Source organism: Pyrus communis, chromosome 12, assembly GCF_041283825.1.
Source record: "Pyrus communis isolate YQ-2024b chromosome 12, ASM4128382v1, whole genome shotgun sequence".
Classification (NCBI taxonomy): domain Eukaryota; kingdom Viridiplantae; phylum Streptophyta; class Magnoliopsida; order Rosales; family Rosaceae; genus Pyrus; species Pyrus communis.
The window spans coordinates 1,599,022-1,625,030 of record NC_142576.1 but is presented as its reverse complement, the minus strand read 5'-3'; the positions used below and the strand labels follow the sequence as shown (position 1 = coordinate 1,625,030).

Genomic DNA, 26,009 nt, shown 5'->3' with positions numbered 1-26,009 from the left:
TGCCAACAACTCAATAAGGCGATATAGTGAGCTAAGAATCTAGTGACCGAAAATCGGAGAAGCACGAAGGTAACACTTCACATTATTTCACAATTTACACTTCCATCATTCCTTAGGATTGTTAGTATACTACTGATCGATGCTCAACCAACAAGAAGAGCATGGAATGCAGGATTTTCGACTAATTCTCCATATCGCGAATTAAAAGTTACACCAAAGGAACTAAATTTCACAGTGAAATACTGAAGAACAAGCAGCAAGTACAAAACCCCACCAAAAAATATGAAAAAAACAGAGTACAAATGGAGGTTCAACACTCACCGCCACCGGAAATATCCAAAAAGCCAATCACTTGCTCTTCACATCCACTCCATCCGTGCCGGCAATGATCACCGCCGTCGCCATGTCCAAGAACAACCCATGTTCCACAACACCTTCGAATTTCAAAATCTCCTTCCCTGCCGCCGGTCCGTCTTTGATCGGAGTCTGGAAGTACAAATCCACAATGTAGTTGAAGTTATCAGTCACATACGGCTTCCCGTCGCCGTCGACCCTCAATTTCGCCTCCACCCCTTCTTCCTTAAACAGCTCCTGAAGCCTCACCAAGTTGTATTTCCAGCAGAACTGCACCACCTCCACCGGCATTGCCAGCCCGCTTCCGCCGAGCCCCGTCACCAGCTTCGTCTCGTCCGCCACTACCACAAACTTCTCCGACGCCGCCTCCACCATCTTCTCCCTCAGAAGAGCTCCGCCGCGCCCTTTGACCAAATCAAGATTTGGGTCGACCTCATCCGCGCCGTCGATCGCCAAATCGATCTTCGGGTGATCGTCGAGCACCGAAAGGGGAATACCCAACTGGCGAGCTTGGTCCTCCGTGCGCTTGGAAGTCGGGACTCCAATAATGTCCTTCAAATCGCCGGATTTGAGGAGCTCACCGAGCTTGGAGACCACGAAGGCGGCAGTGGAGCCGGTGCCGAGGCCGAGCACCATTCCGGATTTGACGTACTCGACGGCCTTGTCGGCGGCGAGCTTCTTGAGGTCATCTTGAGTGAGCGCGGGGACTGTGCGCGCTTTGACGGACATGGGTCGGTAGGAAGAGCGCATGTTAGGGGATTTGGGGGTGCGCAGGATAAGGTGGGTGGCGGTGGAGGCATTGTGGGGGGAGAGGAGGGATAGGGAGGAAGCCATTGGAGAGGTGGAGAGTGGAGGAGGAGGAAGATAGAAGAAGTAGAATTAATTGGAGAGAGGAAATAAGAGGTTGGTTTTGCTTCCTCTGTTTTTTGTTTGTTTGTTTCCTCTGCTTTCTTGTGAGCTCTGGTTTTTTTTGTATTTTCAAAGGTACAAGCTTTGGATATAAAAAATGTGACCTTTTATGGGTGGGTGGTTGGTGGTTTGCTATTTTTTGGTTTGGTTGAGATAAGAGGTTTTTGGTGAGAATTACGGGTGTGTCTTCGATAATTCAGCCTAGTTTTATTTTTAAAAAGTTTTCATCGTTCAATTTCTTACAGTTAATTTTTATTGATTATTTTTCAGAACACTCACTAGTTCTAGATTATTTACAAAAATTAATCTTTTAACTTTCATTAGAGTTTCAATTTGTACTCACCAACTAGATAGCAAGAAAAAATAGTCACAAGGAAATTTATTTATTTTGCATCAAATTTGTGTAACAAATCAAATAGAACCCTTTTTACCAAAAGCATATGGGAAAACGAATGTCAACTACAAGATTTGCATTGCTAAAAACATGTTTCATCTCAACATAAACCGTTTTGGAAAAGAAGAAAATATCTGACTTAGAGAAATTCTTTAGTCCGAACATCTTTATACGAACACCAAACACAAGAAAGTAGGATGGGCACCAAACTGAGAAGGTGAGATTGGAAGAAGCTGGTTGAAAGAGATCAAAATATATGGAGTAGAGTATTTTATATTGACGATTGAACAGTCATATGGTGCGGTAGTTTGTGTCTTCTCCACTGCAAGGCGTATTTACCTGCCACTTAATAATATAATCGGGTGATATTACTCTACACATATAAACAAGAAGATTCTTCTGGACGTGAGAGGTGTTAGATTCGAGTATCAATAACTGCAGATTCAAACGAAATTAATACGGTTGGTTCATATTGGATTAGGCCAATCCTCCTTAGTGTAGAAAATATCGTATATATTAAAAAATATTCACATGTAATTATGAGTCCAATAAGTGATTTAGATCAAATCTACCTACTAAAAAATAACTAAATAATTTATTTTAAAGAAAGCTAATGAAAATGGTTTGAAAACTTTGAATTTTAACGATAAGGACAAAATAAATGGTAAATTAAATAGTATCAGAATTGATTTTTTAATATAAAAACATAATTTTTTCTTTAAAATGAACAGACCAATAGATTTTCATTTAAGTTCCCTTTATTTTATAGAGAAATGGAAAAGTAACCTCTTATACGGTGCCGTTTCCACGCTACTACCCACCATATTCCTTCCTCTCTTCGGCTTCGGATTCTTCAACTAGACCAATATATAGCTTTCGTCCTCCAAACTCCATCTCTCTCGTTTCCGTCCTCCAAAATCCAACTCAAATTCTTAATCTTGTCAGCCATGTCTGCGGAATCAGCCAGTGCAATCCAAAAAAGCCAAGTAAGCAAAGATCCACGTCCCGATTTCCCTTTTCCTCTTCTGTTTTCGTCACTAAAACCAAAACAACACGCGGAAATTGGTGGGAAAAAGTTTGAATCTGGCATCTGGGTTTCTCCCAAGATCAAAACCCAGTTTTTGGGTCACCCAATTCCTCTCCCGGCGCAGAGAATTTCAAATTCCGGCCTGCAGTACGACACTGCGTTTAAAGGTGCTGACTTTCTGACATTCAATTTTGTTTTTGTGGCAGGTTGATTTATTGGACTTCATAGATTGGTCTGGTGTTGAATGCCTCAACCAAAGCACTTCTCACTCTGTTGCTAACGCTCTCAAGCAGGTATTTTTATAATTTTGCATTCGGCTTCTGGGCTTTTACTGTTTTAAACTTTTAATTTCAAGGAAAAATAATGAAAAATGTTTGAAAACTTTGAGTTTTAATGAGAAAGACAAAATAAAAGGTAAAGTGCATAGTAGTAGGATTGACTTTTTAAGTGTAAAAATGTGGTTTTTCGTTAAAATGAACAGTATCAGGAGCTTTTCGTTAAAGTTCCCTTTATTTTACTTGCATATTAGTTATTTTGTTATTGTAATAGTTGTTTCTTGGATGTTAATTTGATGGGGTTTTGTTTAAATACTGGGAAAGATTTATGATGGTAATGTGGGGTTTCGATTTTTGTGTTTTTATGATGTAAGGCTCGATCAGTTCTTGAACATGTTTTGGATCGGGTAATGGAGTTAAAGTTATTTGCTCTTGTTGACTAACTATTAGGGTTATAGAGAAGATGATGGTTTGAATCTGGAGAGCGATGCGGATGAGCAGCTTTTGATTTACATACCTTTTCTCCAAGTCGTTAAACTGCACTCTGTCGTCGTCAAAGGGCCTGAAGACGAAGGTAACATCGAATGTTTATGTTTGTTAATAGATACAGTTCAGCTGCATGTGGCCGTGCTTGCTAAATTCATAGTGCTACGCTTGAATACACTGATATGCTTTGATCCAAATGCATAGGCGATCGTTCTTTAAGTTGTTATTTATTTTCACTATCTATGGTACATTTCTTTGATTTTCTTGGTAGTTGCTTCTATCTTTCATTATAAAATCATATAACAGTGAAGCCGTCCCTACACATTCTATTTAGGGCTCACAGGAACTGTGTATTTGATCTAGTCATATTCACTCTTTTACGGTTTATAGATCAAATAGAGGTTTTCAAACAGATCAAAGTTGTTGGCATGCCGACTAAGGACAATGAAACTGTTGATTATTTTGTAACCATGGGGATTTAAGAAGCTACGGATCTCAAACCAAATCCAAAAGGATCACGTTTTTTCTCATTTGGTGATTGTAATCCATAAAAAGGGTGATTGTATTTTAAAAACATCTGCCTTAGCAGCCACTACTTATTGAGTGAACACGAAAGTTGATAACGGATATATCGTAATGGCTATCGCACGAAGTTTTCTTCTTTACTGGAAAACCATTGGACAGATGAATGTTTTCTCAATGTTGGCATTGTTCAAAGTTATATTACAAGACAGGGAAAAATGAGTTCATTTTACAGTAATTTTCCACTGAGAAGGATGATTTTCCTGGCGTCTTTGCTTTTATACCATTTTTGCTTCGTCTATGTTTTTTTCATTTTTCTTTTCATTTTAGTCTTTACTTGGCCTCTTAGTTAACCAAATTGTAATTATCATAAATATGTTTTATCCTGAAATATTTTTCTACTCAAACAATTAATGAGATGATGTTTGATTTTGTTCTAACGATACGATGATATTTAGGTCCTAAGACCGTGAAACTTTTTTCAAACAAGGAGCACATGGGATTCAGGTATTATTTTGGGACAATTACAGTCATCAATCGTCGATAAATACATTTACTTTAACTGATAAATGCATTTCTTATTGATTATGGCAGCAATGTCAATGACTACCCAGCAAGTGACACCATTGATTTATCCCCTGATAATCTAAAGGTAAGGACTCTGTAACTACAACATCTGCTATACGATTCTTTTGATTGGTGAAGGCAATTCAGCGACGCATATTTGGAAGAGTTCTGCTTTATATTTGATGTCATTTTTATACGTTACAGGGAAAACCAGTTGTTTTGAAGTATGTCAAGTTTCAAAATGTTCGCAGGTATCTTACTTAAACCTATTTTCTGTTCATATACTAGTTTATTTGCTCTTAGTCGATCCGATTCAATAGAAGGTCATTTTATTTGTTTCAGCTTGACTGTTTTTATCGAGGACAATCAATCCGGCTTGGAAGTCACAAAAGTTCAAAAGATTGTTCTTTGTGGAACGACGTAAGTTTCTATTATTCCTCTTATCACATCACGCGGTCTACAATCTGTTGATTTGTGCATCTGGCATGACGGAATTTCCATTTCGATAACAGTATCTACGTATAGTACATGCCGTGTGTATCTGATGATTTATTCGTTGTGTTATGCAGAGTGGAAACGACAGACATGAAGGGCTTGAAGAAAATTGAGGACGGACACTGAAGAAAGTGAGAGAAGTAGTAGAAGAACAAGAATGAACAGATTGGATCATCTAAATTCACAAACCATAGTGATCATCTGGCAACCCTATTTGGTTAATGTTGCATATTAAATTTAAGATTATAATCTATTTTCTGTTGGGATTTTTCGCCGGAATTCTCGTCTCGCTCGCTCTCGTCAATTTTCACATGTGTGAATTTTTGTTAAAATCAATGGCATGCCAAGTGCAACAACCAAGTTTTATCCCACGAAGTATATCTTTTCTAATAGTCTAATTTTCAGTTTACCTCATTCTTCCTATACTCCTCTTGCCTTGAGTCCTAGTCTCATACCATCTGTAGGTTTTCGGTTCACGTGTCCATACCATCTTAACCGACAAAGGAAGAGAGAGAGAGTGTGTCAACTAGTGGATAGCCGTCACTTTGTTCTTTACGTTGAATCCCTTATAATATGAGTCCTAATGGCATGCCAAGTGGGCAATTCATAAAGCCACATGTTACTTTAAACAAGAAGTATCTAGCCGTACAATAACATGCAGCAAACATCTTGGGTCTTTCAATAAGTAATCAATCTACCTTAAGAATAATTGAATTGACGTATAATAGGATAACTAATTTATGTGGAAGTGAATTCAAACACAGGACCTCGAGTGTGATAGCAAATTTTCTTACCTAAAAATGTCCGTTAGGGATTATATTAGGGCCGGCCAATATATTCAATGTTTCCTTTGCGCACAAGTTACATCCAACGGCTGATATGTAAACCCCATTATCGTGTTGAATCACATGTGCTACACATATCCATTGGTTTGTAAATGTTTACAATAACAATAGACGTGATACAAAAAGTACTTCCTCAATTCACTTAATGTCCGATTCATAGAACTTTCTTTATAATCGATACTGTTAATATTTTGAATCTCTATGTAAATATTGTTTCTACAAAAAAATCTTACTTTAACCAATTAACTGTACCAAATAGATAGATCATTCTTAATGCTTTTATTGAATCTTCCATTTGTTTTAATAGAATTCAATAATTAAACGATTTCATATATTAGTGATTTTTTTTGGATATCGTCGTTAAATAATGCTTTATAATACGAACATTGCAATCATACATATAAAAGTTCCGATCATAAATATGAAGTTCCGTAAGCAGGTCACATAGCGAATATTGAAGAGCCAAGTTAATTCCTCCATAAATTCTCCACATATTTAGTCTCTTTTGAAAACAGTTTTTCCTAGATTCCCAATGGAAATATGAAACATCTTGGTAAGGAGTTTTAGGACAGATCCTAAATCCCATGGGCAGTCCCCCTATGCCTTAAGACGGGAGGAGAGCGACTTACAGGCAGCCGAAACAAATGAAACGGCAGCGTCAAGCTTCTTCAACGCACTGGAATCGAGTATCCAAATGGAGAGATTCTGATCTGTAAGAATCAACTGCTTCTAGAATAGAGGTCAATGCTACCTAATTGCAGCCGCGAATTTGATTGGACGTCTTTAACGGCCAAAAATCTAAACCTGCCGTGCATAACTTTAAGTTAAAGGAAGCGCTCGAATACACACAGGTTTGAAATACGATTGAGTGTGTCATTACCTGAAAGCATTTGCGAGGAAACCTTGAGAAGCAATCTGAAATGTTTTACGCTGAAAACGGCTATCAAATACTTGAGAAGTTCGTTTATCCAACAGATGCCAGCTTGATCCCTCATCATTGCTTCCTTCAACAACCCTGCAAAATTAAACTTATAAAATGCTTAACAATATCATTGTTGCACAGGATTGTGGCAATACAAGCATACAAGGACTGAACGGTGTAAGTACATGGAGAAAGCAAATTCAATTTCTACATTCAGGTCACTTTCGTTGTCGTTAAGAAGATGCCTGAATAAAGAGGAGCGGAAGTCCTCGATGCATAAGCACATTATGTGCCACTTTTTGGTCATTAAGAAGATAGTAGATGAAACAAAAAGATATGAGGTTACTCATAAAGTTACTATATATATCATACCAATCCATGGGATCCCTTTCTGGTGCATCGTTGGCTGACATTAACTCATATGCCACAAGTTCGTGCATCTGGTTCTCAGATACTTTATACATGATCCAGCAACCTAAAAGCCATAAAGAGAAAGTTACAATGTGACCTTGTTAAATAGTACGCCATAACAATGAACAATAGAGAACCTTTCTTAATTACCTTGTGCACCATTTGGTTCTTCCCACTTAGACATGCGTATCCCATCAAATGCTGATGTGGCCTGAAATTTACTGGGGAGATTGAGAAGCTTTTTGAATGAAATGGTACAAAGATGAACCGCAAAACCAAATAAAACTCACAATTCCAAAGGGAATTTCTTCCCCACTTGCAAGGACTAAACCAGAATGTATTCTGTTTAGCTTCAAAAGAGGCAAGCAAAGAGACTTTTCAACAAAGTTATCACAACTGTTAAGATTATTGATTGTGTCGTCCAAAGCATCCAATGCAACAGGTAATGCCAAAGAGGTTTTAACAGCACTTCCAGACAGAGAAATGTCGACCTTCCCATCACCATCTACCATAACACTCATCGAAAGAGCATTAAGTAACTCAGTGAAAGAGGGCAGCAACTGATGAACAGGTGATTGGTTGATATTAGAAACTGAATCGATTGTGGTCCTCCTTGTTTTAAAAGGTGATTTCTTAAGATCCATGAGAATGCCTTTTAGAGTCTCAAGTACTTCAACGGCCCTTGACTTTGGAAATTCTTCCTCAACAAGCTTTGAAAGAATTGGAAGAAATGCATTATGAATTTTGGTCACGTGCTCGTCAAAGCATGAACGAACTGGACAAGAAGAACCACTTAAGGAGCAACTCTCATCAGAACCACATTCTAATCTTGACTTGCGCCATTCCTTGTCCCCACTTCGTCTCCCAGGTAATGAGGTTGAGTCATTGTCTGTAGAATGCAAACCTCTTTCAAGTTCTTGTCTTTCCTTCTCATCACGCTCTTCAAGTACAGAAAGTACTTGAGAAGTAAACCCTCTTCGACAATCTTTTGTTATATTAGCAAGCACAGCTGACAATGCAGGCTCTGTAATGATGTTACGTCGAGAAAGTACCTGCAAAAACAAAAAGAAGTCTTCCTCATCACGGCTCAAAATAAAGTTCGCATGGTAGATCTCCTAATGAAAATCTAGGCAAATTAATTAAAGCCAGTACCACTTAGTGTGATTACCTCATGCCACTTCCTCGTATAGCGTTTGGTTACATCACAAACACCATCTTTTGTGATGGCAATTACATAATTCAATTTCTTGTTCCACCTTCCGAAAAATACTTGAAGTTATATTCTAATGCTGATAAGTCAAGGTAAAGTAAGTCATCTACTGAATGAACAGACTAATTAAGAAAAGTACCCGCTTTCATATAACAGGGGTTTATCATACACTGCTTCACAAGGATCAAGATGCATCCATCTGAAAAACAAAGCATCAAAAGAAGATTATAGGCATATATTATTGGCTTTCCAAATCTCCTAAGTTAAATAAATAGCACTAGTTTGTAAATGAAAGTTACCTTCCCAAAGATTGTGAGAAGCACTCTGTCCAAACATGATCCGTGAAATCCAAGATCTGAAAATGAAAACATAATTAATAGAAATCTGTCACCAGTAACAGCAAGTATGGGTCCAAGTAAGCCTCCTCAGTCTAAGGAAAAAGGGACACAACGAAACTACTTAATTATCTATTTTCAGCCGAAAACGTATAATGAGATTCCAGCATTGAAGCTCAACTCCAAATGTGGTACAGGATGAATTAAAAATATTCATATTGCTTTAAGCATATCCATATTTGAATATTAAGAAAGTCAGATAGAAAATGACTAACAAGACGGGATTCATATCCAAAAGCTCGGCAATAAAGCGTAAAGCAATTGGCCCATTCCCCACAACGCCCTCTTCTTGTTTCCACAAGCTGCATTGAGGAAAACAGGAAAAAGAAATTGACGGAGACATAAAATATCCAATAGGCTTCTTAACGAGGGCAAGATTCATAAATAGTAAATACCTTTAGTGGATCATTGTAGCGTGGGAAACGAGTCACCGTAGGACAAATATTGCATCTGGATAGAAGAAAAAAAAAACAATAAATGTCATTATAGTTAAATATTTTGAATCTAGATATGTATGTGAAAATTCACTTATGCATCAACAAAAATATAAGAAGCTAAGAAACAAGAAAAGGGAAATATAATAAGTAAAAGTAATGTCTATGGTTAAAAGTTGTGATGAACATAGAAGTTTGTCAATGTTTTGTGACATGAGGTTCTCACCTAAAAACGCTTAAACTGAACAATATAGATGTGAATGCTTCCACATCTGTGATAGTGGAAGGATCCAAGTTTACAGTGGAAAAGTCTTTTCAATTTCAGCTATCTTTGATCTTAAATCAGACAAAGAAAGCCTACTAAATTATATCTTTTACCAGAACCATTATTGTCAGACAGTTACCCCAATGAAAGGCTAGATATATAATAGTGGAACAGTAAAGAAAGAAAATTACTATGTAAACTATGCATCGATACAAATGAGTATATTCTAATTTCTATAGCATACCTATAGATCTCAACTCGAGAAGCTCCATATCGGATTTCTGAAGGAATTGCATTAGCCATGCCACTATTTACGGTGTTATTGCCACAACTATCACAGGCAGGTGCGTTAACCCAACTGCAATAAATAAACCAGACAGAACACAATTATGCAATATTCAGCATGTAGCTATGAATGATGAAAGTGAAACGGAAGTTTGGTTAAAACGACACAAAATAAACTTTTATTAGAAACAACTCAATAGTATAAGCCAACGAAGCAACAGAACACCTGAAAGACTGTTTGAACCAAAAAAGTAGCTGCAGCAGGAAAGCATGATCTTGCTCATTTTTTGACGGAGTTAAGTTCCCCTCCTAAAACATTTTAATCAGATTTACTTATCACCAAAACATCTTAGCAGAGTGCAAATTCATATATTTCTACACACCAGTAAAGTCCTACAGAAAAAACAACAAAATGGGCACTTAAAACATATATTTTCTGAGACAAGAGACAAGTGCTCTCACCTTGGCCAAACTGACCAATGCCTTCTCCTCAAGCTCTTCTATAGGGACTGTTTTCCGAGCAGCCTCCTGGCGCACCGGGTCCTCGTACTAAACCAACAACAGGCCAAAACCCAACGGAAACATCATTTAGCAAGTATGTTTAAATCAATGCGTAAATTGGAGAGGTACAAAAATACAAGTTAACTATTATTCAAAATCTAAGCACCCTAAGCTCATTGCTTTCTCGTGTCCGAAGCAAAATAAACCTCTAAATTCCAAATCTTTATTTTCCACTGTTTTCGATCGGTTTCCCGGGAACCAAACGCATTAAGCAATGAGAAAGAACATTACCATAAGAACTTGACTGACATAAGGCCGCAGTTTTTGCTCGAATTTTCCATCATCTTCAGGGGCAGCGTACTGCTGAAACAAAAGTGCTTCCTCCTCTGCCTTTTTTTTTTTTTTTTTTTTTTCCAACACAATAATAAATTAAGAGTTAAAATTGATCAAAATTTCAAGAAAATTTTGATAAGCAACGGAACTGTAAACAAACCTGCAACATTCTAGCCAATTCCTCGTCCGATTTCAGCAATTCGTCGTTCTGAGCCGCTGATTCTTCTTGCTGTTGTTGTTCTTCGCTGATCGAAACCAATCGGAGCTTCTCGCAAATCGAAACGAGGTCCGAATCGTCCGAAACAACGGAATCTCCATCGAATCCAATTAACTTTCCAGAAAGTAAAGTAATTCAATTTCAATCAAACTTGAGCTAAAATTAAGCTCGAAATTTCACAATTTTCAGATACAGAGAGACTGTCGAACCTTTTGCTCGTCGGGGGGAACGGAGGTGAGGGAGAAGAGTTGAAATTTGAGGACCTGCAATGAATTGGATGTTAGAGAGAGAAAGAGAGTTTTAGAGAGAGAGAGGGAGACAGAGATACTTCAAGGCCGTCGTCGGTGTCGTAGTCAACGGAGAAAGTGGAGTCCTTGTGGTGAACCTGGAAGCTCCGAGCCACCATCTTCTCTTTTGCGGCGGTGACGGTGGCGGTGATGATCCGTGCAAATGGAAAAGCGAAAGCCAAAAATCGAGGTGGAAATTATTTGATGTCCGAAACGTGTCACCCTCCATTTTTCTCTCCCTTCTCCGGTTAGTGGGTCCACATGGCCTTACTCATGGGCTTTGTTCGACCTTGGGCCGATCCATAGGATAGTTATCTGAAAAAATATCTTTACCAACATATAAAATAAAGAGGTAGTGGCGGATTTCCTTTCTGAAGTTGTAAAGAGATATCAATTTTTTCCTGGATTTCAATTGTAGCGATTAGACCCTCCCTCTCCACGCCGACTCTTTTATAATTGGTCAATTTCTCATTTGAATTTTAAATTTATCCATTTACCCCACTGAACCTTTATAATTGACTAATTTTCCTCTAAACGCTAAAATTCAAACAAAAAGTGTACTTAGTGAACTAAGGGAAGAGAAGAAGAAGAAGAAAACAATATGTTTTCCACATTTTGATAAATTAATTTTGCAAGGGTATTGTTATTGGCACTCCAAACTTTCTATCGTTAGAAGGAAAAAAAATATACTTGTGAGGAGTGCAAAATAAAATTTTTGGGATGCCAATAGCAATTCTCTTTTGCAATCATAAAATTAAAGTTTATGGGGAAAATTGTCAATTACAAAAGTTTATGGGGATAAGCGGCTAAATTTAAAGTTCATGAAGGAAATTAACCAATTATAAAAATTCAGGTGGTAATTGACTAAAATTAAAGTTTATGAGGGAAATTGACAGCTCCTTAAATCCACAAATATCTGCAAAATTAAAAACGATTAGTCATTGTTTGTTTTAGTAGACCTCATATCGTTGAAACTTGAAACAAAGAAATAAATATGCAGATTAGGGTTTGGGATTGGGGGGTTGGAGCGTAGGAGTCGTTAACATGGGACCAAAAGTAATGAAATTGAAAAAGAATTGCTTAACCAGAAAGAAAGAAAGTTGCATCATTTTCTTTCTTTGGTCGAGAATCCAGCCCATGCGATGTTGAATATATGGTTGCATGGTAGCAGTTGTACTCGGGAATTAAGTTTTGGTTTTGGTCCACGATTACGTCCATGACTGATGATGATCGTGAAAGGAAACAAGAAAGTAATTGCTTGAAATTTGGAGAAATTCTATCGAAAATTTTTTTATGCAAAAAAATTGATAGATCATTACCATGTGTTTCTTAAAGCTACAATTTTGTTGCTGACGCTTTAGTTGTTGGTTAATCGCACTTTGATGTGTGTGTGCGGTTGTAGTTTTTACCAAATCATCTCTAATGGTGTATGTAGAATGGCTAACGTTGTAAGTTCCCTGCTCAATTGCTTTATAAAAAAATGTTTCACTTCAATAGAATAGGCAGACTATGTAGGTATAATTTTATTTTATTTTATTGCTTTTTTTTATCTTTGATATTGACCTATCTTTTATTTTTGTCTTCTTCCGCTCGGATGGAATATTTTATTATGAATAAAGAAGCAGAGTTTAGTTTTGCCGATATGCGTAGAAGTAGGCAATGTTGTCTACTTTGGAATAGTGGGCAAAGTTGCCTACTCAATTGACTACTCTATTGGAGCTTGACTTTGCTTATGCGGCTCATCAAAAGGATTTGGCTACTCATTTGCCTACTCTAGTGGTGATGCTTTAAGGCTCGTGTTATTTAATTAGGTTTAGAATGAGATCATTTGCCTACGATAAAACATACTGCTCTAGCCAACTTGACTACACTAACGTCAACTAACCAAGATAAGGCTTGCTATTTTACTACCTGACGCAATGCAGGCAACAAAATAGTGGGAATGATTCATAAAATACATACACACGATACTTTTAAATTTACACAAACGACAGTGGGAATGATGATTGAACTCGAAAACTCGAGTGTAAGGGCGAACGCTCTTAACATATTAGTCAGTTGAAAACGTTCACCCCTTTACGTCTCTCCATCTCTTGGTACCCTATCTTAAGAGGTATTGTTGTGGTGGGAGTGGGTGGTGAACATTTAAGAGGGAACCAAGTATTAGTTGAGTTCATTATTGGTGGGCGGTTGGCTCTTTTTAAGATAGGCAGGGAACCAAAGGGCCGATATAACCGCATATATAAATATGCACTCGATACGTCGTATATATTGCTACAAAACCCCACAGAATCCACGGAAGTTCAAAACTATTATCCTCTCTGTTTCTCTCTATATTGCTATCTGTGAAAATGCCGGCGGCTGATGGGAGGAGCAGGGTGGTGGTGCACTCAAAGCTGACGGTAGTGTCGAGCAGGCCGGTGGTGCCGGGGAAGGCCCACACGTTCACGGCACTGGACCATGCAATGGGACTGCACAGTCTCCACGTTGTTTTCTACTACAAGGAGCAGCTGTTCGGGTCTATTGACTTGGACCCGCTCCGGGTCTCGCTCTCGGAGACCCTGTCTCTCTACCCGCAGGTTACGGGTCGGGTGGACAAGAACCCGGACGGGAATTGGGAGGTGAAGTGCAATGATGCGGGGGTTCGGGTCTTGATGGCCCGGGTGGGGACCACGCTTGATGAGTGGCTGACATCTGGGGTTGGGTCCGAGGAGAGGCTTTTGACGATGTGGGATGATATGCCTGATGATCACAGTACCTGGTCGCCGTATAGGATCCAGGTGATTTATTTATTTTCTCCCAATATATTCATATACTTTTTTATATTAAAAAATTGATTTTAGGACTTTGATTACAAAATAAATACGTGAGTTACAAGGTTTTGTCAAACGATAGATTTATTACATTAAATATTAGATTAGAAACCGATGATGTTTGAACCCACATTGTGGTGTAAAGACAACATTCATCTTTACCATTGTGGTAGAGGGCCATTTGCTTTGTTTTTTGTTTTGGATGAGCCATTTGTAGTGCACTTGAGTAGGTAACAGTAGAACATGAAACGAATTATTGTTATGTGACATTTTAGTAGTGTCATGTTTCGTGGAGAATTTGTACATGACATGATCGAGAGGAAATGGTGGCAGTAAATCTATTTCAAATAGCTTTGGTAGCTTCTTGTGAAGAGGCTGATTGATTGAAAAATCGAGATAAAGGAGTAGCGTCTTGTGTGGAAGGCTAGGAAGGAGGTGAAGCATGTTAAGCATTTCTATTATGTTGTGGTCAATGCAGAGGGGAGGCCCTAAAACCCTATATTGATTTTCAAAAAGGTTTTTTTATTTTTTATTTTTTTTATTTCTATTTTTTTAAAATAATTAAAAATGTGGGCAAATTGGTCTTTAAGAAAATATTTTAAGGTGATGTTTGCCCCAAAAGGGGTTATGTGAAAGTAAATTAAAACTTCAGGAAGTATTAGTGTTATGTTTCAAATGTGAAGAGGTTTTGTGAAAACATGATAAACTTGAGGGGTATTAGTGTAATTAACCTGATTTCTAACCCTACTCAATAATAACAACTTTGCACTAACTTTTGTATTTGGACATTCTCACTTTATCAAATATCCTAAAATTTGATAAAAATAAGAAAATTTAAATACAAAAGTTAGTACAAAATTTGATAGCACTCAATATGAGAGATTTTTCAGTGTGACTGGTATACAGGATGGTACACCATATGTCATTATACAAATGATGAAATAAGTGTGCTAAAAAGTTAATAACTTAAAATTTCCCACCAGTTCTCTTAAAACACGTAATGTATCATTTGTATTTCCGTCATAATAAAAAATTTCTCCCTTTCCATAGACCAAACCTATGTTACCCAACTGAGTCTAACTTCAAAATAATGGCACGCCAACGAATAATAATTTTATGGACCACAACTTTTAAAGTTTATATGGTCAATGCACTAAATCACATCGATCACAATTTACATCACAACACAACAACCATTGAAACAAAATTTGAAAATTTGGAAAAGGTAGATTGTCTGGTGATGATGACATTTCTCTTTAAGTCATCATTGCTTTTCGAGTTTAATTTTTATTATTTATTTTTAGTATAAATATCCTTTTTACTAAAAAATGCAAACTACTAAAACACACGACTCTTGTTTGATTTTGCAGATAAATGAATTTGAAGGAGGAGGTGTAGCAATTGGACTAAGTTGCACTCACATGCATGCTGACCCAACTTGTGCCACCCTACTCATCAAGTCGTGGGCTGAGACTCACCGCCGAGAAGCGATTTCGCACCCGCTTTTCGTCGACGAGTCATCAGCCCTTGGGGGACGGCCCGTTGATCAGGTCATAAACAAAAAATCATCAGCTGCCTATTATGAAGCCAAGTCCGTGGCATCAAAGACTACTTCCTTGCCTGTGAAGAAAATGGGGACAGCCACATTCAAGTTTTCCAATTCCACGATCAAGCGAGAACTAAACTCATGCCCTGGTGCCACTCCATTTGATCTGCTTGCTGCAATGTTTTGGACACAAATTGCGCGCTTGAAGCCCTCGGAGAGCAAGACCAAACACTCCTTCTCAGTTTGCATAGACTTTCGAAAGAAGAAGTCCTTCGGGTACTACGGCAATGCCTTGCATTTTTCGTTGCTTTCAGTACCGGATGTGGAGGAATTGGAGCGCAAGGACGGGCTGGCACACGTTGTAGGGGTGGTGCACCGCCATGTATCGAGTCAGAAGGAGGAGGACTTTTGGTCCGGAATGGATTGGTTCGAAGCACAAAAGGGAGAGGGAGATAAGTTTGGAGAACCATTTAAGTTGTATGGCCCTGAGTTGACTTGTGTTAGCATGGAGCACATGCTGGACGATTGTCAGCCGTTGATGTATGGAGTTATGTTTGAGAAGGAGAAGAAACCAGTTCACGTGTCGTATCATGTGGGGAATATGGAAGGGGAAGGTTTGATCATGGTGATGCCGGCGCCAGAAGGCGGGCTTGCAAGGACGGTTATGGTGACATTGCCGGAGGAGGAGCTTGCCCAATTATGTGAGGCAGAAGCTATTTCAAGCCTTAACCCTACAATGCTCCTAAGTGGGAGACAAGCTATATAAAATTTTCTATAGCATTGAAATACTTATTATAATTGTAAGACTTTATGGACTTTAAGAATTGAAGATTTCTCAAATTTACAATAGTTTGTTAAGAGCATTCAGCCTTACATCTGTTGTCTCAAGTTCGACTCCCCTCCCCCAATATCGTTGTAACAAAAACAACCCACAACACTCTAACTAATTAGAGAGAGAAACTGTTAACTAACACAACTGCCAAACTATTAGGAGAGATCAGTTTTTGAAAACATGATATACCTGCAAAGTGGAACAATCTCTTCCTCGATATCACGAGTCCAAAGCGACCACTCCATTTGTATGGCTGTGATGGGATGAACTGCATGAGCCCTCCTAATCGTGTCCGGGCTCGCTTCTGATAATCCAATATATTTTATCTTTCCTTCTTCCACAAGTTTCTTCAGCTCCCCCATCTGAACTCCAAGAAAACAAGAAAATAAGTATCTAATTAATCGGATTTTAGTCTTCGGGTTGCATATTTAGTGCAAATTTGCGCGGTTTTATGACCAAGGAAGAGAAGAATGCAAGTAAACACGGATTACATAATTTACATACCGTGTCCTCGATAGGCACGGATGGATCCACCCGGTGTTGGTAGTAGAGATCAATGTAGTCGACACCAAGGCGCTTCAAGCTCGCCTCACAGCACGACCTCACATACTCCGGATCGCCCCTTAGTACGACCGCGTCCGATGCCTATTCCACCGAATTTCGTGGCTAACTGAACTTTTTCTCTCGGCATTTCCTTTAAGGCCTAAAGATTCATACAATGTTCATCAGTGTTTGTTAAGCAATAGCGATAATCTGATTAGAGGAGTTCGTGTAATTAATTAACTAACTTAATTGATAGATAATAATACCTTGCCAACAAGAATTTCATTGGAGTGATCAGTTCCATACATATCAGCTGTGTCAAAGAAGGTGATTCCTTTACTAGAGGCATGTTTTATATACTGACATCACTAAGTATCTCACTATGTCATGGGGGAGTATTTGACATAACGGAAATGTTATTCCTTTGTAACCAAAAGGTTACGGATTCAAGTCGTGTAAACAACTTATTTGTAAAGTAAGGATAAAATTGCGTACGATAAACGTTCATCCTCCGACTCTAGCAAAGCATAGAGCCTCGTTAGCATGAGATCGTCCTTATATATAGACTGACATCACTAAGTATGTCACACGCCACGTGGGAATAACTAGGGCAACTTTTGACTACCAGCATCCATATATTACGTTACTATCTTACATCACTGACTATGTCATTGTGCAACCATGTTGCTATTCTTTCTACCATCATTGATCACGGTTCTATACTCATCATATTATTTTATTAATTTAGGTAGCATTTGGTATATAGACGGGACATAATTAATTAAAATGGGACGAGATGAATGGGATGAAGCGGAGATACCACCTCCCTCACCGAGACACTAATGTAACGGTATTTTACATGACAATGTGCTATGCAATATCAAACGTTAATCTAAAAAACAAAAGTCAAGCGTAAATGAGAGAAGCTTTATTAGGAATGCTATTTTTCTTGAGTACCTACTATATGCATTATGCATGACACATATTCGAGTTTTCAATTTGATCCAAGAGTCTCTAATCACTCAGTTTAAACCGTTAAATTAAATTCAACAATCAAATATTTTTTGTCATTGAATGCGTGCAGATGCTCAGGAAAAATCGCTAGAAACCTAGCTAAATGGATTATACCGCAAGGCCATAGTATTATTCCCTGCCCTTCAGCTTCAGCCATATTATTCTTCTTTAATTTTCTCCAAATGATTTCTTTTGATTGTTTCCTGCAATTTAGATCAATCCCAAAAACAAAATAGGATTTGGTATATGTATTAAATCAGCCTATCAATTCTCAGCGGCTTCATTTTATTTAGTGCGCTGCGGCTGTTCTTTTATCCAGATTAATTATAAATAGGTTGAAGAAACTAAAAATAAAATAAAAACAATTAAAAGAATAGAAGAAAATGGGTATTAAAGCTGCATTTTAATCCTTGAAAAATATGACTTTTAAACTATAACATTGTGTTAGATTAAAATTCAATTTTCGTCCCTCATTCATTTAATAAATTTATTTATTGATTATATTTTGATGTTTTATTTCTCTTTTTCTTCCTAATTTTATTGTATTAATTATATTTAATTAAACCTAATTTTCATTTCATTTATCATAATATATGTTGTTATAGACATTTAGGTTAAACTAATATATATATATATATATATATATTTTTTTTTTTTTTAAGAAACAATATATTATTTAAACCCAATTTTCATTTCATGGAGCACGTAATGAACGATTGTCAGCCGTTAGTGGATGGAGTTATGTTTGAGAAGCGAGAAACTGGTTGACATGTCGTATCATGTGGGGAATGTGGAAGGGGACGGTTTGATGATAAAGATGCCGGCGCCAGAAGGCGGGCTCGCAAGGACAGTTATGGTGACATTGCCGGAGGAGGAGCTTGCCCAATTATGTGAGGCAGAAGCTATTTCAAGCCTTAACCCTACAATGATACTAAGTGGGAGACAAACTGTATAAAATTTTCTATAACTTCGAAATACATTATATTTGTAAGACTTTATAGACTTTAAGAATTGAAGATTTATCAATTTTACAATAGTCGGTTATGAGCATTCAACCTTACATTCGTTGTCTCGTTGTCTCGAGTTCGACTCTCCCTCTCCCAATATCGTCGTAACAAAAACACCCTACAACTCTCTAACTAATTAGAAAGAGAAACTATTAACTAACACAAATGCCGTACTCTTACGAGTTGAAAATCAGAGTGCACATAACAAACGGATGAACAAATGGTCTACAAAACTAGGAATATTATTGAAAACGAAGAAATACTACAAATCTGCCAAGACGGCTACATAACCCAAACAAACTACATTGTGACTTGCTCTTTATCATACTAATGTACAAACTATATTTATAGAGAACAAAATCTAAGAAACTCTAACTCGGAAGGGCTGCGCTCAAATCCTAAACTAACAAGAAAATTTCAAATATTTTTTTTTTCTTCTGAACAAATGATATTATCTACATAAATCTACATAATTAAATAAACATAAAAGACTAATATTTTTCCAACATTAGGCATATCATCAAAGGGCTGGCTCAAATTTAAATCCTTCCTGATCTGTATGATGATTTATGCCTTTAATTGGGATTCCTTCGGGGAGTGTTGGTGAATTTCCATTGCACGAGACTTGCATATTTTCGAAAATTTTCTCACCGGCTACTTCGTCGAGAGGCACGGCATCGGAAATTTCTTGCAGGTCCTCTTCTTTGAGTTTCAGCGCCATAGCGCCAATGTTCGCATCCAGGTTCTTAATTTTCGTCGTCCCTGAGGAAATTCAAAGCAAATAAAGTATAAACGAACAATGTAACTCATGTTCATCAAATGTTAAAGCATGACAAACTCATAGGCATCATGCAATGCGAACAAGATCCTGCAAAATTAGCACAGATGATCATCTTAGAATGCAAACAAGAATTTCATTGTAATGATCAGTTCCATATAACGGTATTTTTCATAACAATGTGCTATGCACTATCCAACGTTAATCTAAAAAACAAAAATCAAAGTAAATAAGAGAAGCTCTAAGAATGCTATTTTTCTTGAGTACCTGCTACATGTACTATGCCTGACACATATTCGAGTTTTTAATTTGATCCAACAGTCTTTAATCACTCAGTTTAAACCATTAAATTAAATTCAATGATCAAAATTTGTTAAAAAAGAAAAATCAAAGATCAAATATTTGTTATCATTGAATGCGTGTAGATGCTCAAGAAAAATCGCTAGAAATGCAGTTAAATGGGTATACCGCAAGGCCATATTATTCCCTGCCCTTCAGCTTCTGCCATATTTATTCTTCTTTAATTTTCTCCAAACGATTTTCTTTTGATTGCTTCCTGCAATTTAGATAAATCCCCAAAACAAACTAGGATTTGGTATATGTATTAAATCAGTCTATCAATTCTCAACAACTTCATTTTATTTAGCTGCAGCTGTTCTTTCATCCAGATTAATTAATAAATAGGTTGAAGAAACTAAAAATAAAGTAAAAACAATTAAAAGAAGGGAATTGTTATTAGCACTCCAAAAATCTCATTTGGCACTCCAAACTTTCTATAATTAGAAAGAAAAATACACTTGTGAGAAGTGTAGAATGAGATTTTTGGAGTGCTAATAACAATTCCCTTAAAAGAATTAGAAAAAATGGGTATTAAAACTTCATTTTAATCCTTAATGATTTTTAGACTATAACCTTGTGTAAGATTAAAATCTAAATTTCGTCCCTGATTCATTTAATAACATCATTCAGTGATTATGTTTTGATGTTTTATTTCTCTTTTTCTTCTTAATTTTATTGTATTAATTACATTTAAGCCTAATTTTCATTTCATTATCATAATATATGTTGTTATAAACATGTAGGTTAAACTAATATTTTATATAGTATATTTCAATACAATTTGGGTGTTCTTCATTTAGGTACATTAATTTATTTAATATATTATGCTATATCTGATGAGTCCATAGTATACCACATGTAACATCTCACATCGTCTAGGGGAGTGGATCTTCTAAGCCTTATATGTATATTCCCATCTCTACCTAGCACAAGGCCTTTTGCGAATTCATTGGCTTTGGGTTCCATCGGAACTCTGAAGTTAAGCTAGTTCGCATGAGAGCAATCCTAGGATGGGTGACCCATTGAGAAGTTCTCGTGTGAGTTCCCAGAAACAAAACTGTGAGGGCATGGTCAGGGCCCAAAGCGGACAATGTCGTGCTACGGTGGAGTTGAGCCCGGGATGTGGTGGGGGCCTAGGCCGGGATGTGACATACCATATATTTTACCCTATTCTTAGTTATATTTATTGGTTATTTTGGTAGAACTTTGATACTTTGTTATATCTTTTCAATGGAGGACATTCAACTTCCTCTGGAATAAAAAGTGATCAAATGGATGATTTTTGGAGTGATTCTAATTGGAGGATGTTCGTGAGTCTTTCAAGATGATTGTGTCAAAATTTCAGATTTTTCTATTATAAGTTGTTTGACCGTGGCGAAGAAAATAAGGTCCAGCATGCAGCTATCCCAAATTGACTTTTTTGATATTTTGGGTATTTTGGAGGTCAATATGACATATTTTGGGGAATATTCATTATGAGGATTTGTAGGGGACGTCTCAAGCTTTCAAAAGAGATATTTTGGGACCAAATCGGAGTTCATTTGGTCGGTCAAAAGTGTGATTTTTTGAGAAGTCTGAATTTTAGTTTAAATAGAAAACCTTTTATTTTTTGTTTTATTATTTTATTATGTTTTCTAGTTTTATTCTAAGACCTTTTAGGGTTTTATTTTGTATTAGTATAAATAAGATATTTAGCCATTAGGGTTAAGAGAGGAGGAAGCGCATGCATTACTCCAAAGAGTTTTTGAAGTTTACTTTCTAGGTGTTTTCTATCATTTTTCTATTTCAATAAATTCTTTTTGTTTTATGGTTGTTCGTAACTAATTTTCGTTTGCTAGGGCGATACCTTGAGTCTTAGCATGAATATGTAATTTTTATTTAATTGCTTATGATATTATACATGCATACTTTGAATTATTAATCACTGTGCTTTAAACTGTCTCTATATCTTAATTCTTAGCTACCATCAGGATGTTTAGATAAGTAATTGGATGCAATTCGATCGGAATACCAACGGGGAATTGAGTATTGCTTTTTGTGATTAATAGTTGTAATTTCACCTAGAATGAATATCATGTCTTAGGGATTGCATGATTTTTCAAAAGGTTTTCACAAAGCGTAATGAGTCATGCATATTTATATTTGATCTGAATACCACAGACGGATTGCATGTTTGATATACGTTCTAGCTTGAATACCATGAGTAGAATATACATTAGGAAAACCTAACTGACACACCCCGACCCAGAAAGTCCACTTGGACCCTGAATCGAACTGTGCTGGCCGACACCTGGAAGGTGACGAAGCCATAAAATGTGATAGTGTACAAAAAGTGAATAAATTTGAATCTAAAAGTGTCTAAGTACCAGAGTGCGCTACGAGTGGGAGCGAACCCATTTCACACGCGATGTCAGAGCATAAGTAAGGTACAGTAGTATGGGTAAGAATCATACCCTCAAAAATATCCATTAATACTAAGATTCACCACAGATTGTTGTCGATACAAACTCAGCAGCTAAAACCTGGAGGGCACCAAACAGAAGGTGTGAGTAAGCAATAAAACCAAGCTTCCCAAAGTTATTACCTCTCTAAAAGTAATGCCCTAATGTAAAACCCGTATCGTTTTCCATAAGACAGTACAACATATATACATATATCCAAACCATACTCAGAAATGACCAAAACCACGGTTTGCCATTAACTCCACCATACATTAATAAGTAGGCCAAATGAACTAAATCAATACAAAGTGATATATCAGTCAGAGTCATCTAAAATGACATGTACAACTTATTCGTATCTCATCAATCATGGCTAGCATATAAGTCGGAGTCACCTATAGTGACCTGTACGACTTATCCCTATCTCATCAATCCTGGCTAGCATATAAGTCGGAGTCACCTCTAGTGACCTGTACGACTTATCCATATCTCATCAATCCTGGCTAGCATATAAGTCGGAGTCACCTATAGTGACCTGTACGACTTATCCATATCTTATCAATCCTGGCTAGCATATAAGTCGGAGTCACCTATAGTGACCTGTACGACTTATCCATATCTCATCAATCCTGGCTAGCATATAAGTCGGAGTCACCTATAGTGACCTGTACGACTTATCCCTATCTCATCAATCCTGGCTAGCATATAAGTCGGAGTCACCTCTAGTGACCTGTACGACTTATCCATATCTCATCAATCCTGGCTAGCATATAAGTCGGAGTCACCTATAGTGACCTGTACGACTTATCCATATCTCATCAATCCTGGCTAGCATATAAGTCGGAGTCACCTATAGTGACCTGTACGACTTATCCATATCTCATCAATCCTGGCTAGCATATAAGTCGGAGTCACCTATAGTGACCTGTACGACTTATCCCTATCTCATCAATCCTGGCTAGCATATAAGTCGGAGTCACCTCTAGTGACCTGTACGACTTATCCATATCTCATCAATCCTAGCTAGCATATAGCTCAATAAGTATACCTGCACACGAGTCGGAACCACCTAAAGTGGTCTGTACGACAGGACTGGGTGTAAATAAATAAGCTCAAGTGCTACGATCACGTGAAGACTGGGCGAATAATCGCGGGTCACCTACGAGTCGGAACCACCTAAAGTGGTCTGTACGACAGGACTGTGCACCTACCTTGAATCCAAGGTGAGCATAAGGTGCGGGAGGTGAACATCACGTGAAGGACTGTGCCCTGGCCACGGGCGGGAGCACTAACACCGGGGTGCAGGTTTATGAGCTCTCAATGCATCTCAATATAACATGTGCAACTCATGGCAACCAGTACGACAGTATCAAAGTTGCCTAACACATAACTGTAGTCATGCTATAACGAAATCGATTCAACTAGTACCATAAACTCACCTGAACTTACCTGGGTGTCCTGAGTTCACCTTTGCACTTGAAAGCATTCCCAATAATTATATGCAAGTAATATACATATTGATATACTATGATGCAATCTAATACTCAAACATGTCGTAGCATGTTCAATTATAAACAATACAGTGAGAAGTGTACAATCAATAACGCATTACTCCCAAACTATTTATTTTCAGGGATAATTATCCATGACGACCCAATTAACACTAATTTAGCTAACTAATTCATAAAACTAAAACTTGCCTTTACCAATTTCCTTCGCCTTACTCAATTTCCCAAGCAAGGCTTTGGTCTCAAATATTTTATGGCTGCATCTAACGTCTTGTTAGACTGCCTACGTACCCTAAATAGGGATCAAGCCATTCGTAGTTCATATCGTACTTCAAGCATTCACAATAATTATATATGAAAGTAATATACCTAATCAATTTAAAAGTGTCGATAGAACTCTCAATAATATGTACGATGAAAAGGAAAAGATCCACTTACTTGGAGTCCACGCTATGATTCTCTAGCGCACACATCGAGGCGTCCTGAATGATTGGTCCCTGTGACCAATTATCAAATCACATCTCAGAACTCTTATCCGAAGAGTACGTAATTCACATAAAACACAACCTCAACGACATTCTAAAATAGTTTGATACCCATTGACCACAAGTCAACCGTCGATCAAAGATTGACGGTAGGGTTTACAACCCTGTATAACTTGACCCGGAAGATCCGCATATCAGATTTCCAATCCGCAACTCCCAACGATCCACAATATGTTTCAAGAATAACATACTAAAATTTCATTACGATCCAACGGTCAGATCTCCGCCAATTGCCTAAAACAAGTGGCCATGAACATTTATTTTACTAACTTACAAATCCAATTCAGGAAGATCCGTAAGTCGGATTCCCGATCTGTAAATTCCTATAATCTTTAAATATTACGTATTATAATATATCCCATTTTGGTGATGATCCAACGGTCGGATCATCGATTCACATTTTCATCAAGTAACGTATCGTAATGAATTTAGGTTCCAACTATCAACCTACGTCATTCAAATGACAAAACTGAATTCAAGACATTTGACATAGCCTAAAAATAGCATTGGCGGCCCACTGGCCACGCGCCGCCGCACGCGCCGCCGCGGGTGGCAGTCGGCCGCCCCGACTCGCCGGAAAATCCAACTATTTCCAAAAATTCTCAAACTTCACAGAAATGAAGATCTCAGTGAGTGGAGCAACTTTCATACCTGCCACGAAGTCCAAAAGTGGACGGAAGATGGTCAATTTTGCCCACGAAGCCGGCGGATGCCTAAAACTTCCCGACGTCGATTCGTCGTCTACGGTGGTCCAACGGGGTCAAGGTTGGTTGGGTTTTGCTCCTGGGATTGTGGGCTACAAAGCCCAAGTGGTGGCATCGGCCATTGCTTTGCCGATTGGCCGGAAAATCGAAAAGGGTGGCCGGAGCACCATTGATTTTCGTCAACTTTCGTGGCCTCAAACCGTCTCATACCATGGTCAATCAAGGTGGTTCTTGGGTGGGTTTTGTAGAGGGGAATGAGAGCTTCAAGATGGTGGTGGTGGCATCGAAAAACTCCACCGGAGTTGGCCGGAATCGGCCTTGGAAGGTGGTCTCGTGGTGGCGCGGGTATGGGTGCACGGGAAGCTCTCTTCCCTGTTTTTTTTTTTTTTTTTTTTCTTCTTCTTTTCTTTCCTCCCTCCGTTTCTGATTTTGGGCTTCCCCCACAAAGTGGGGGTTTAATTTAAATACACACTAAACCTTGAATAACCAATTTCGAACGTTCGTAACTATACCGTTATAATCCGGACGCGCAAACGGCTTTCGCCTATACGTTCGTACCAAAGAGTACTACGAGGATATGCTTAAAGAATAAGTCCCACATCTCTCAAGTCGATGGTCAACGGAAGTCAAAGTCCTTGCCTCTAGGGCAATTTAGTAAATTCACGCTTTTAAAATAAAATAAAAACGTAAAATTTGGAACGGGTTGTCACACTAACCTTCAAAGTTGCATGGGTAATTCGTAAGTATTTGATAAATCTACATAGGATTGTTAAGGGGACGGCGGAATCCTAGGTTTTTACAATTT

The 26,009-nt window shown here is 37.8% G+C and overlaps 4 protein-coding genes, 1 long non-coding RNA gene and 1 pseudogene across 6 annotated transcripts; 2 read left to right on the top strand and 4 right to left on the bottom strand.

Annotated features, from left to right (window-relative positions):
* Window positions 1-60: 60 nt before the first annotated feature.
* On the bottom strand, window positions 61-1,358 carry LOC137745623 (putative ribose-5-phosphate isomerase 3, chloroplastic). The gene has a single exon (XM_068485606.2). The coding sequence runs from the start codon at window positions 1,186-1,188 to the stop codon at window positions 349-351; it is 840 nt and encodes a 279-aa protein (XP_068341707.1). The 5' UTR covers window positions 1,189-1,358; the 3' UTR covers window positions 61-348.
* Window positions 1,359-2,406: 1,048 nt separating this feature from the next.
* LOC137744867 (PITH domain-containing protein At3g04780) lies at window positions 2,407-5,308 on the top strand. The gene is made up of 8 exons (XM_068484676.2): window positions 2,407-2,643; window positions 2,891-2,977; window positions 3,410-3,533; window positions 4,426-4,474; window positions 4,562-4,619; window positions 4,739-4,785; window positions 4,877-4,954; window positions 5,104-5,308. Exons 1-8 carry the CDS (start codon window positions 2,605-2,607, stop codon window positions 5,153-5,155), a joined length of 534 nt encoding a protein of 177 aa, XP_068340777.2. The 5' UTR covers window positions 2,407-2,604; the 3' UTR covers window positions 5,156-5,308.
* Window positions 5,309-6,140: 832 nt separating this feature from the next.
* PNG1 (peptide-N-glycanase 1) lies at window positions 6,141-11,380 on the bottom strand. 2 transcript variants are annotated; one of them, XM_068485243.2, is made up of 17 exons: window positions 11,176-11,380; window positions 11,057-11,110; window positions 10,791-10,961; window positions 10,589-10,687; window positions 10,259-10,345; window positions 10,023-10,105; window positions 9,756-9,869; window positions 9,208-9,262; window positions 9,028-9,114; window positions 8,717-8,772; window positions 8,557-8,616; window positions 8,376-8,463; window positions 7,498-8,259; window positions 7,358-7,418; window positions 7,169-7,271; window positions 6,755-6,889; window positions 6,141-6,678 (listed from the first exon to the last, which is right to left on the bottom strand). In XM_068485243.2, the coding sequence occupies exons 1-17, from the start codon at window positions 11,251-11,253 to the stop codon at window positions 6,594-6,596; spliced, it is 2,178 nt and encodes a 725-aa protein (XP_068341344.2). In that variant the 5' UTR covers window positions 11,254-11,380; the 3' UTR covers window positions 6,141-6,593. The 2 variants fall into 2 exon arrangements, 1 of the variants encoding a protein (XP_068341344.2); XR_015953957.1 differs by having other exon boundaries at window positions 6,374-6,678; window positions 7,358-7,428; window positions 11,176-11,357.
* A 2,015-nt stretch (window positions 11,381-13,395) lies between these two features.
* On the top strand, window positions 13,396-16,342 carry LOC137745919 (acetyl transferase 1). The gene is made up of 2 exons (XM_068485951.2): window positions 13,396-13,914; window positions 15,318-16,342. Exons 1-2 carry the CDS (start codon window positions 13,486-13,488, stop codon window positions 16,257-16,259), a joined length of 1,371 nt encoding a protein of 456 aa, XP_068342052.2. The 5' UTR covers window positions 13,396-13,485; the 3' UTR covers window positions 16,260-16,342.
* Window positions 16,343-16,480: 138 nt separating this feature from the next.
* On the bottom strand, window positions 16,481-20,175 carry LOC148692131 (putative aldo-keto reductase 1; annotated as a pseudogene).
* Window positions 20,176-22,327: 2,152 nt separating this feature from the next.
* LOC148692130 (uncharacterized) lies at window positions 22,328-25,630 on the bottom strand. The gene is made up of 3 exons (XR_015954081.1): window positions 25,152-25,630; window positions 24,394-24,452; window positions 22,328-22,528 (listed from the first exon to the last, which is right to left on the bottom strand). It is a non-coding gene; the product is annotated as an uncharacterized LOC148692130 (long non-coding RNA).
* Window positions 25,631-26,009: the final 379 nt, after the last annotated feature.